Source organism: Mastigoproctus giganteus, chromosome 13 (assembly GCF_048544385.1).
Source record: "Mastigoproctus giganteus isolate SK-2022 chromosome 13, ASM4854438v1, whole genome shotgun sequence".
Taxonomy (NCBI): domain Eukaryota; kingdom Metazoa; phylum Arthropoda; class Arachnida; order Uropygi; family Thelyphonidae; genus Mastigoproctus; species Mastigoproctus giganteus.
In genome coordinates, this window is record NC_143587.1 from 78,448,184 (window position 1) to 78,460,707 (window position 12,524).

At 35.7% G+C, this 12,524-nt stretch overlaps 1 protein-coding gene across 1 annotated transcript in view; it reads right to left on the reverse strand.

The window, feature by feature from the left end:
- Positions 1–3,628: 3,628 nt before the first annotated feature.
- LOC150076203 (uncharacterized) overlaps positions 3,629–12,524 on the reverse strand; it is a 35,065-nt gene continuing 26,169 nt past the window's right edge. The window contains exons 4-6 of the mRNA XM_090387867.1: positions 10,051–10,089; positions 9,550–9,594; positions 3,629–3,755 (exon numbers count right to left, since the gene is read on the reverse strand). Coding sequence (XP_090243993.1) covers positions 3,684–3,755; positions 9,550–9,594; positions 10,051–10,089 — 156 coding nt within the window. The 3' untranslated portion in view covers positions 3,629–3,683. The remainder of the gene's footprint in view (positions 3,756–9,549; positions 9,595–10,050; positions 10,090–12,524) is intronic.

Genomic DNA, 12,524 nt, shown 5'->3' on the forward strand with positions numbered 1-12,524 from the left:
CAAGAAAAGTAGTTCGTATTTAGCTCCAGTTCTTACAAATTTCTTCAATCACTGTCTTTTTCATGGCTGTTACCCTTAATCGTTCAAAGAGGCTTATATCATCCCGATTTATAAAAAAAAGGGTGATAAAGCTATGCCTAATATCTACCTACCTATTACTATACTGAATACAATTGCGAAAATTTTTGAACTCCAACTTTATAAATATCTTAGTTCCTATCTTCACCCTTTTATCAATAATCATCAGTATGCTTTTCTTCCTAGGAAATCAACTGTTTCAAATCTTGCCTTGTTTTCTCACTTCCTACAAACTAACTTGACAAAGGAAATCAAACTGATTTATCTTTCCTTGATATTTCACGTGCATTTGACTCTGTCCACATCGATCTTTTGCTGTTCAAGCTGTCATCGTATGGTCTACGATCCCCTTTACTAGATTTCCTTGATTAACTACTTAGAAATCGTAAACTATTCGTAATTAATAATTGATGGTACTTCATCGACTCCGTTTACTGTTTCGCATGGTGTTCCTCAAAGCTCACCATTGGGTCCGCTCTTTATTTTTTATATCAATGATTTTTCAATCTTATTTCAATCTGTTAATGTTGGGTGGCAACTCTATGCAGATGATATTAAACTTTACAAAGTTATTCGTTCTTCAACTGACAGAGATGAACTCCAGTCCTGTCTTGATTCCCTCTCACTCTGGCTCAATAAAAATAACTTGTTTCTAAACCCGTTAAAATGTAAATTATGTCGCTTTCGCTCGAATCGTATAGTTAGACCCCTCCATCCTTACCGATTATTATATTGGAAACTCTTTAATTGCAAGTACTGATTCGTTCAAGGATTTAGGTGTCCTATTTCAAACTGACCTTCATCCCTCTTCCCACTTTTATCATGTAATATCTCACACTTCTAAACTTCTTGGATTAATCAAGCGTTCTTCCTCTGTTTTCAAGAGTGACAAAGTTACAATTCTTCTCTACAAGCAGCTTATGCTTCCCATTTTTTGATTCTTGTGATATTATATTGGCCCCACAACAGGAATATCTTTCTCACAGACTTGAGAGAATTCAAATTAAATTCATTAAATTCTTATGCTCTCGAAATCACATTCCCTTTCACCGTCGAAATTATGGAGCTCTTTGTGGTAGCTTCAGAATCATTGCTCTTCACTCTAGACGACAACTCCATGGGTTTCTTTTTGTTTACAATATCATAAACTCTGTTATCAATTCTTCATATCTTCTTGAACAAATACCTTTTGCTATACCACGTTTGAATTCTCGTTATAAAATTAATTTCTCACTGTTCCTCGTACTCATCACTTACTTAGCAGTCCTCTGTTTCGTTTCCTTCAGGTAATGAATAACTACAATATTGATTTTACTCCTAATCCGTCTATCTATAAGAATTTGCTCCTTACTCTGTTTTCTTAATGTAAATTTTGTATATATTTTAATTCTAGATCTATATTGATTACTACTGTTTTGTATTTTATGTAATTCCTAACGTTCTCACCTTTATTTAGGGTCTGTGTGCCCTGTGTGTGAGAAACGTGTATATAAATAAATAAATATCATACTCCGGCCGCCTAATTTTCCAGATTTCAGTTCAATTAATCATGTCTGAGATTTGTTGGAATGGCAGTTCGGCTTCGCAGTATTCTACCAACCATAAACAGCAGCCAAATATTCTGATGGAAGAATGGTTAAATCGGGAACCGGATACCCTCAGATATCTAGTGGAATTTATGCCACGATGCCTGCAGGCTGTAATTTGGGGAAAAGGTGAGCCTACTAGATATTGAATTAACGTTTAAAAATTTTTGGCAAGTGAATGTAGTTATATTTTAATGGAAATAATCTGTTAAGATAACGACTCGTTCAAATTCATGATTAGGTACAGTGTCCACTGTTTTATAAAGTATTGTTAGCGTTGCTAATATTAGGATGCCCTAGAAAAGCCAGGGCTGAAAAATTGTATTGACTGGCGTTTTATACCTTGGTTCCGCGAAGAAGAAACGGTTCCTTCTTCGCCAGTTAAAATGGTCTCGGTTTGGTACTAATAACAGTCAATTTTAACCTGTTGGATATATGTTTAGCAGAATACTGGTGGGATTCATGCTGCGCACGCAAGAAAACCATGTCCTAACGCACGCCATTAACAGTGATAGAAGATACTTTGTATTTTTTACCACGTGTGTGTGTGTTCACCTGGGGTTTTTAGAGTACTATAGACTTTGATGATGAAAGAAGCTTTATAGAGGAAGTTTGTTTCTGACACAGTACACCCACAGTGACTTCGAAAGGCTTGTATACTCATTGTTACCACTTTAAAGAAACTTGGCTTGCAAATATTTTTGCAAGCCAAGGAAGTTCCATGTTGATCGAACCATCATAATAGGAAGTTCCTATTATGATATAGGAACTTCCTATTATCAACATGGAACTTCCTATTATCATAATAGGAAGTTCCATGTTGATGGTTCGATCTCTCATACTTGTTCTCCTGGAAAGTTGGGATTTTATTCAACAAACAGCAAACCGAAGGGCCAAGAACACACACACACACACACACACACACACACACACACACACACACACACACACACACACACACACACACACACACACACACACACACACACACACACACACACACACACACACACACACACACACACACACACACACACAGAAAGGGGGCTATTTTACCACGTTTAAAATAACTTCATGCAGACCGTTCTGAATAACCTTCCTGCATTTATCATCGTGAGGATGGCGGTTGTAGTACAGTAACCACCTCGTCTCAGTGACTCCAGTGAGTCGGATGATCTCGGGTGAAAGGTGCACGGTTTTATCTGCCTGAAACTCGGTTGTTCGTCTATCAAACCGATCGAAGAATACACACAGTTACAGACAATATACTGACGCTTCATGACCTTGGTTGTTTTGGAGCATAATACGTACCTGACCTAACCGTTTGAATCACTCGTTTACAACAACAGCAAACAGAAACTTGCAGGCTGCTATATATATATATATATATATATATATATATATATATATATGAGTGTATACAGAAGACAAGTGTCTACACTTGTCTTCTAATGCATTTGCATTGTGCTTTCTTTTATGTGGTTATACTATGCTTTACTTCTGTCTGTCCAGTCATATTCTATTCCTGGTGATGAATGCAAAAATTTGAATCATTTCCAGTTAGAGTCATATATTTTACATCACAAGTCTCTGTCTGTGAGTCCCTCATAATTAAGAGTAAATATTTACGAAGATTAATTTCATTTGATGCATATTTTAATTATTAGTGTTATCGGACTGTATTAAAATTCGTATGATCAAGTAAAGACGAAAACTAATGGCACACTCCGTAAGAAGTTCGCAGTGTGACAAATTCGGAAGTCGACATTATATGAACATGCTCTGATGGTATTATGTATCCGAATAATTACTGTATGATATTGTAATGGTATAAATAAAATATGAGGTTCTGAATATAAAACCTTTTACCATAATTTAATGGAGTATTGAGGCTGAAAACAAGGCTATTCCAAAAGTTTTAATTGAATTACAACAGTCAGCGATTAATATACATCAGATTAACACTGAGTTTCTTGTTGAACACTTTTTCAGGTTTCAATCACGATCCTTCAGCTGGGGTTAGGGATCATCATCGCATAAATCATCCCAATCTGCGTCTGTGCACTTCATTATAATTGGCATTGCAGTTATCTGCAATAATGAGAAACATTAATGCATCCACTTTTAACGAGAAACATGCGTTTCTCATTAAAACTTTTTAAAATCTATACCAAGCATTATAAATTTTACATATCATTTATTTTTCAACATTAACGCTAGAAACATTCATTACTTTATCCAATTATGGAAACTTGCTGCGTAAAAACGCTCCAGTTGCTATAGTAACCAATGACTATACAGTATTATTTTCAACTTGCGCATCGTTAAAAAAACATTTTATTATTATTATTATTATTAGCCGTATGGTGCAAGGAAGCCTGAGGCTTTTGCTGCACGAAATATACATCAGGTTTTTGTGTTTACCAGTAATACGTATATCGTACTACAATTTAGAAAAATAGTTATGACACTGATCAGTTCTATTCTATTATTTAATGCAATTAATAATGTTTACATATGTAAATAGATGGAAGTAACGTTGGGAAGGGTTAACATATTCAACATTGTCTGCCTGCCCCCACCTCACCCCTAAAGGAAAACAGTTATATTGTAAGTGTGCAGTTTATTTGCATAATAACTAAAAACTGGCAGATTGTTTTGTTTTGTTTTTTCTCTGTTTTTCTTAGCATTGTATTGTTAAAATGTTTAAGTAGAAGCAAAAAAGAAAGTGTCTTAATCATCCTGACAATTTTTGCTATGTGTGTAGACGGTTTACAAAAATCAGAAGAAGAAAATCCTATTGTGCAATTCGCATCAGTTCCTCCCTTCAAGGAACATAGGAAAGTATGTCCAAGGTCCCCGGTACAATAAAGTACCATGCCTTTGTTTGCAATAATATGTGTTGATATCAAGGTAATTGGATTAGTTACTGGTTTACAGAGAGGTTTCAGAATATACTGTTGTTTCTATATTTGTGGGACATCGTGCAATAGAAATTTATTGCGCAGTAGTGAGAAAAGAGGGAAACATTTTTACCAAGGAGAAGTAGTATAAAATATGTTCCATTGGTTGAATCAAAAAAGGTTCTTCTTTGACCTTTGCATATAAAGCCTGGATCAATGAAGCATTTTGTTAAAACTTAGATAGGAGAATCTACTTCCGTCTTTATCCAAATATGGAAATAAATTCTGCTCCCTAAGGAAAGTGTTATCCGGTTTAACAGATGCAAAACTGAAAGAAGCAATTTCATTTGGCTTCAAATAAATAAAATCCTCAAAGATGATGTATGTGAAACAAATGTGAGATACTGAACCAGCGGCTTGGCAATTTAAATCTATTATATATGGATTTCTTGGAAGAAAGAAAGAAGATAATAATTATGAATCTTTGGTGTCACTTTACTGCAATGTTGTCAAGACAATGTTGTAAAGTTGCGGATATAATTGAAGATTCATTTTCTTTTTTCCCATCTCAGTTTTTTCCCTCCAAATTGTGGAGAACTAAGTGAAGAACAAAAGGAACGCATTCATCAGGTCGTATCCATGATGGAAAAGCTGTAATATATTCGCAGGGATGCTGCCTTGAGAGAGCATTACTGCTGGTTCCTTAAGAAGGAAACCAAAATGGACTATAAGAAAAACTCTGAGTGGCAAACATTTGTAAGGAAATAGAATGTATGCAGCACATTATATGTTTGAATATAATGATTGTATCATTATTATTTATTTATTTATTATTTTGTTTTTTGACGGTATTATGAACTGTCTCTTGCATTATGGTCTGTCACTTGTGATTCGGCTGGCTCTTTATATGCGGCCTTGCATTGTAATCCAGGAGTATTTCATGTTTCAAACACTCCAGTAATCAACAACTCGCTGGGTATAAGAAAACTTTCTACAGTCTAGTGTAAATCGCTTCCCCCGTAATTTGGATTTATGGCCCCTAGTTTTGGAATTCTTTATATTGAGGTTTACCTTATAAACCTCAATCAGGTCCCCTCTAAGATGCCTGGTTGCCAAGTTCTGTAGCCCAAATAATCAGTCTTTCTTCGTACTGTCGCCCTTTTGCCGATTTTACGAGTTGCCCGTCTTTGGATCCTTTTAAGAATGCTCAATGTCTTTTTTTCAGATGACATCACCACACTTGGACACTGTATTTCAAATATGGTCTTAAAATTTCCTTATACATTTGGATTATGATTTCCCTATCTCTACAGAATATTGTTCAATAAATCATCGATAGGACACCGCGGGCTTTCCTAGCCGCCTGGTTACACTGCCGAGAAAATTCCACATCTACCCATATCATATCTCCCAGATCCCTTTCTTCTTCTACTTTTTTTTTAATTTAACCCCACCTATACTAAGCAGACCTATACTAAACAAATATCGAGAGAGAGAGAGAGAGAGAGAGAGAGAGAGAGAGAGAGAGAGAGAGAGAGACTGCACCTGCATTACGTCTCAGACAAAGTCACAGCAACAAAATATGTCAGAACTATCATATACCCTTGGCTACTTTATGCAGCAAAAATCTGGGCGTCGGCATCACCCACGAACACAAAACTCATCTGGGCAGCGGAGTACTGGCTCCTAACTTAGGTAACCTACAAACACAGGATACCACCCCAAGCCCATACGACTGAAATAGCCCTGGCCCTGGGAATTCCCAGGCTGCTTTCTCTCATTGAAGAAAGAAGCCTGGTAATCACAATAAAGATGCTGACCAGTCTCATCACATCTCCTTCATTCTGGGATCTTTGTAGCGGGAGGATTCCATCTGCCCAGCTCAGTGCCACTCCAACAATTTTCCCTCCTCACTCACGCCTCAACTTATCAGATCTCTTCCTACCCTACCTTACTCGGCCGAATCCAGGACATCGATGCGAACTTAAAGAAATTTGCTGTTGAGCGACCCTATAGAAACGTGATTCTGGGCCCTACACATTCCATGCCCTTCAATCACTCAACGTACACAGAGGGCATCGTCGAAACCATCAAGTCAGGTTCCCGCCAATAAGGAATAGTCAATGAAGGTCCGGACAGTCTGCAAAACGAAAAGCCTTCTCTTCATCGCATCCAAGCCAACATTCTCTGCATTCACCACTTTAATGCTTCGGTTAATTATTGAGAATACCGGGGAAGGAGCCAGCAGTATAGGCATCAACTGCTTCTGCTCATGATGTTCTCTCCCACGAACTGTGAAGTCAAAAATTTCTGTAACATATCTGGTTGTTATCATCTCTGTGTTAACCACTGTCCTTTTGGCCATGAAGGGAAATTGCAACACTATTCAATCTTGTAACTGTTACAATTGAAGGTGGTGCAATAAAAGATTCTCTCAAGTGTATAAGCGGGTTGCTATTCCCCATGCATTTTGGTGCATTAAATTTTATTGAAATCCATGCTTGGAAAGTCAGTAGAAATATTGTAGTGCAAGAATGTCCCGTTACAACAAATATCTTTTTGACAAAAATATTTCTGGTTCCTCATAAATTTTCCTTATTACTAGCGCTTTGTAAGTGTTGCTTTTAATGGTTTTGACCAAAAATTTAGTACAACGAATAATTATCGTAGTACGCCCGTGCCTAAAATGTATTGGTTTACAACTAAAGAAAATCTGTACTGGAAAATCTTAAATGACACCGGAAAGATCATATTGTAAAGCTATGGCAGCATTCCCTTGAAGAAATAAAAAGTAAAGTTTTAAAGGATGCGGCAAAGATTCATTACAATGCCCTTTACGTTTTTGTAAGGGGTGTAACTATTTTTTGTGAACAATTAAACGTCAAAATTCGTTTAAAACATTTCTTTCTATACATTAAAAAAAGTTTTCCTCCTAGTGATATTTATCTGAGCCAATGGGAGAAGAGGTCGAGGCAATTACATCACTACAAATGAAATTAATTATTGACAACTGCCTCCATAGCGTTCACCAACCTATTGCACGTGCTTCAATCCCTAACATTTGATTTCCCAATTGTAACGTTTCTTGTATATTAATGAATATTGTATATTTGTAAATAGTTTAGTATTTTGTAAATATTTTAAATATTTGTATAGTTTGTAAATATTTCAGTTAAATATTTTAGTCCTGCTCTTTCGGATGCAACAATATTCCTCATGCATTATGGAACCCGAAGCAAAAGGCCTTTTCCTAAGTGACCTATGTAAACGCAGGTAAATACTTACATATTGATATTTATTCGACCTTGAGAATACCACGCACTACAAAGGCACAGGTAAATAATTACATAGGTCATATCCTGATTAGATATCAATCAGTGCGTTTTACATAGAAAAGATTTTACTTACTCCGTATACCTCTACATTTTACTCAGAAATGCGTACGCGGGGGTGGGCGAGCAAAGCGCCCTAGTTGAACATTAAAAACAAAATGAAATCGAATATTAATATGTGAAACGTAACAATAAGCTGAATCTAGTCTACCGTATTTCTCTGATTGTGAGGTATTTCTTATAAATAAACATGCTTTCAAAACGACACTCCAAAAAGAATCTTTTTATTTTTCGAATGCACGTATTTCGTCATTTTATTGATTTCAAAGTCGATATTTAAGTATGATTTCAATAAATAATAATTCTTTAGAAATAGTTTTCAGCGACGAACTGCAGTACAACGAAATGATTCGTGCACCCGACCCTTTCCCAGTAGTTCGTTGTATTTTACTGTATTGCATTCTTACGAAATTTTACGTATCTTTATCAGTAATTCACAATGCTGTTAAAACCATATAATAAGAATATTATTAATGTTATGTAATAATCGTTGGATTCTCGTGTTTAATTATTAAATGGAAAAAGAAACTGAACTGTAAATATAAATGTTGATAAGATAAATTAAATTATATTTAGAAAAATACGAAACTAGTCGTAAGGTAATGTTTCAGAGGCTCGAAACCTGTTGGCCGGTTCTCGCAGGCCAATTCTCGCAACGCCGCCTGAAAGTTATCGAACTGTTCATGATGTTTTCGCTATTTTATCTCTTTTGGCCCATAGTCACAATAGATTAAATACTCCTGGGAAAGACTGGGTTGGTAGAAGTTGGACAGCTGTGATCTAGTGACATCTTAGCTTAATGCACTTTGAAAGGATTGAAAGGATACAGCTGATTTGTGGCACCAATAGCTCACTAATCATATGGTGCTTCAGAATCATTAAATCATGTTATTGAGTTTTAGACATGGAATAGTCTACATTTAATTTGCATTTTGGTAAAGCTTTCTCATAAGTTGTATTTACTACATATTTCATTACAAGATGAAATAATTTCTTCAGGTCTCTCTCTCATATCCTCGTCTGGCTAATGACATCTGTGTTTTCGTCTACTATATCACACAAATGCGCAATATATATGCATAATGATCTGAGTATAACTTTGGGATAAGAACCTCACCTTTCGGTATCACTTCTCTATGAAAATAAACTAAAGTGAATAATAAGCAATACACTTGAGTCTTAAGCTGGAGTTATAAAACAGAAGGGTTGTTCAACCTTCCCATTATCGGTTGAACAACCCTTCTACGATATCAGTTCTGTTTTGAGTCGCATCATGAAAATTGTCGTCTCTTCTCGGAATGTAAATTTATTACAGCAACTAATTATCCAACAGATTATTTATTACAATGCATGCAGTGCAACGAAAGAAAGAAGTCCCTATCCTTTGAATAAAAAAAGATTAACATTTTTCTGGCAACTGAGTGTAATCATTATTTATACTTGCACTTGTGTTGTTTTAATAAAGAAATAAACTTAGGTTTTGAACTAAAATTTATCTTAATTAAGTATTTTGGAAAATATGAAAATTACTAAACGGAAATGAATATGAAAATGACCAGCTTCTGTTCATAAACAACCTTATTAACTTACCCTGATACCCTCAAAACACTCAGTTTCTTCAGCGGTGCAATTTTTCTGAAATAAAACAAAGAAGTAAAATAATAATAATAAAAATAATTTTTTATTATTTTTAGTTAATTGTTTATCACAGAATCCCGAAATAAATAAATCCATTTAATGGATTCCGTAAGTTGTTCAATTTCTTCCGATAAACGTATAAACGATCTTCGCAATCCAAGATCTATCTATCTTGGATTGTGCGGATAGATTATGTGCAGTTGTATGATCACAAGTTGCGTGATAAGCGTATAGTATTTATACCAGATAAATACTATACGTTTATCTGGGGCTTCTTAGTCGATTTGGACATGAGTATGCACAATAGGCGATGCACAAATTATAAATTCAGTTAAAGTTCTTAAATTCATCAAAATAAATATCATTTGGTGCTGTGCCATTCCATTATGTTAACAGAATTAATGCATTGTTTCAAGGTAGCAAGTTATAAGTAATTTCTAAAAAAAACCTTACCAAGAAAATGTCCAGAGTATCCAAAACATCATTGAAGAACTAGCAAAAAAAAAAATAAAATAAAAATAAATAAATAAAATAAAGAAAAAAATAAAAATAAATAAATAAAAAATAATTTAAAAAATAAAATAAATTAAGAATTATCATTACAATGCTCGTCATATCGCTCTGTCTCGCTCTTTCTCAAACACACACAATACAACTTTTAATTTAATTTTATTTTTGTAAAGTACAACGCAGTTCAATACAAACATCAATATTTATCGCACATTTAGTTTATTTGCATCTCTCTCTCTCTTCTTTTGAATGCCAAAAAAAGCCCAACTTGCTATATCGACTTAGCAAGTTCACTATCCTAGTAATAAAAAAAAAACTACCTGTTTCATCAACACATAAATTGTGAATGAATTCGGCAAATATAGTAAAAATAATTGTTTCCTAACGAAAAAAAAAAAAAAAAATTCAAACGTTCAGCTAGTTTTCCAATTCTCACGCGCAGATTTAATAATGTCCATGCTAAACTGCTAACGGTATTTTACCGTTAAATACCAACAGAAGGCGCTGGTATTTTATACATACGAGGCAACAATAAAATACCCAGACTGGTGTAATGAAAAGAACCCAAAGTGAAGGAGCTGAAAAATGGTTTTAATTTTATTCAAAGTAATCACCTGATTGAATACACTTCACTTATTACAGCGTTCTAAAAGTTTCTGAAAAGAGTCAGCGAAAGCGTCATGATATTCAGTTCAGCGGATATGTTTTTCTCAAAGTCCTCAACATTCTGAAATCTCTTTCCTTTGAGGGAAAATTTCACCTTGAAAAAGAGGAAGAAGTCAGCTGATGCTAGTGCAGGGGAGTAAGGTGGACTTTCTCTTCACGATACTATGTTTCGTCAGAAATGTCATCACAATAAGTACGGAACGGGTGAGGGCATTGACATGCAACAAGAATCAGCTGCCTATCTCTCGAAATTGTAGCCTCATTCTAGAAATGTACTTCAATAGTTCTTTCAATTATACACTGGTCAACACGTAAAATGTTACAAAAACGATAATACCCAATCAATAGGACAAGAACTGAGCTCCACACTTATTCTGCACTACTATTCATCAAAACTGAACGCGTGGAAGGATCCAAAGGGATGTTTTATGCCTTTCAGTGTCCAGGATATGGAGGGAGCCAACAAATCATGTCACAGACTGTTACTTCTGTATGGTGCCTCCTATTAGAAAAGGAATAATAATGAAGAAAAAGTGGACAGTGACGTATCTAAATATACCATCTGCAATTGGTCCCGTGCCTCACGGTGAATTACTATCTATTCTTGGACCACTCGACCGTTTTTCTGTACACTCTGATAAAGATGAAAACACTGATGAACATCTACTTGATATACACGAAGAAGTACAGAAGCCATCTACATCAAGTGATCCAACATTTTGTCCAAACCTTTATCCTTCTGCACCACATAAGATCAAAGAAAGTGCGCTTAATGACCTCATTAGGGATCTCGAACTGCCGAAGAATAAGGAAGAGCTTTTGGCAGCGAGGCTACAACAGTGGGGCCTTCTAGAATAATCTAGATCATTCTGTGAAAGTGACAACATTTCGTACTCGAAATAAAGATATGATAAATAGTCTTTATTTCGAGCTCACACACTTCCGAAATGTCTGACTATTCACTGGTCTAATGGCAGCAATGAACATGAGGCACGTTCCCGAAGAATGGTGACTATTTATAGACGCTTCTAAGGTTAACCTTAAGGCTGTATTATTACACAATGGAAATATGCTGCATTCAATATCGCTTGCGTCGTGCCAAGGATTTGCACTATGAGAAGAGGAGTTGGTCTTAACGAAAATCATTAAAACCTGGAAAGAATAATGTAGCATTTGAACCTCTGGTAGATCCAAATAAAAAATTGTGCTTCCACCACTCCACATCAAACTGGGGCTCATGAAAATTTTGACGAAGTCTTTGGAAGCGAACGGTTCTGCATTCACACTATCAGAAGCATGAGCGGAAAATATGTGGTGATTTAAAGGTAATCGCCATGCCCCTTGTAATCGCAACTTTTCAAAGACGAACAGTTCAAATTTGCCCTTAGTGATAGTGAGAAATCAGCGTGGAAAGATTTTCTAGGAAATGTTAAAGCCGACAACTACAGGCAGCTTGTGGAAGATCTCATTATTTCCAAAACACTGGGGTACGACATGTCATTGAAGATGCATTTCTTGCGCTCACACCTGGATTTCTTCCAGCCAAAGTGTGGTGCCGTCAGCGACGAACATGGTGAGCGATTCCACCAAGACATCGCAGCGATGGAACAAAAATACAAAAGCAAATGGAGTGCTGCCATGTTAGACTGTTTTTTGAAAAATACAATCAGCTTCTTGGACTTCTGTAAGCGAAACTTTTTGGGCCTTCGTGATGATTTTGAAGTCCACTTCCTTCTCTGATGCTTCATCTC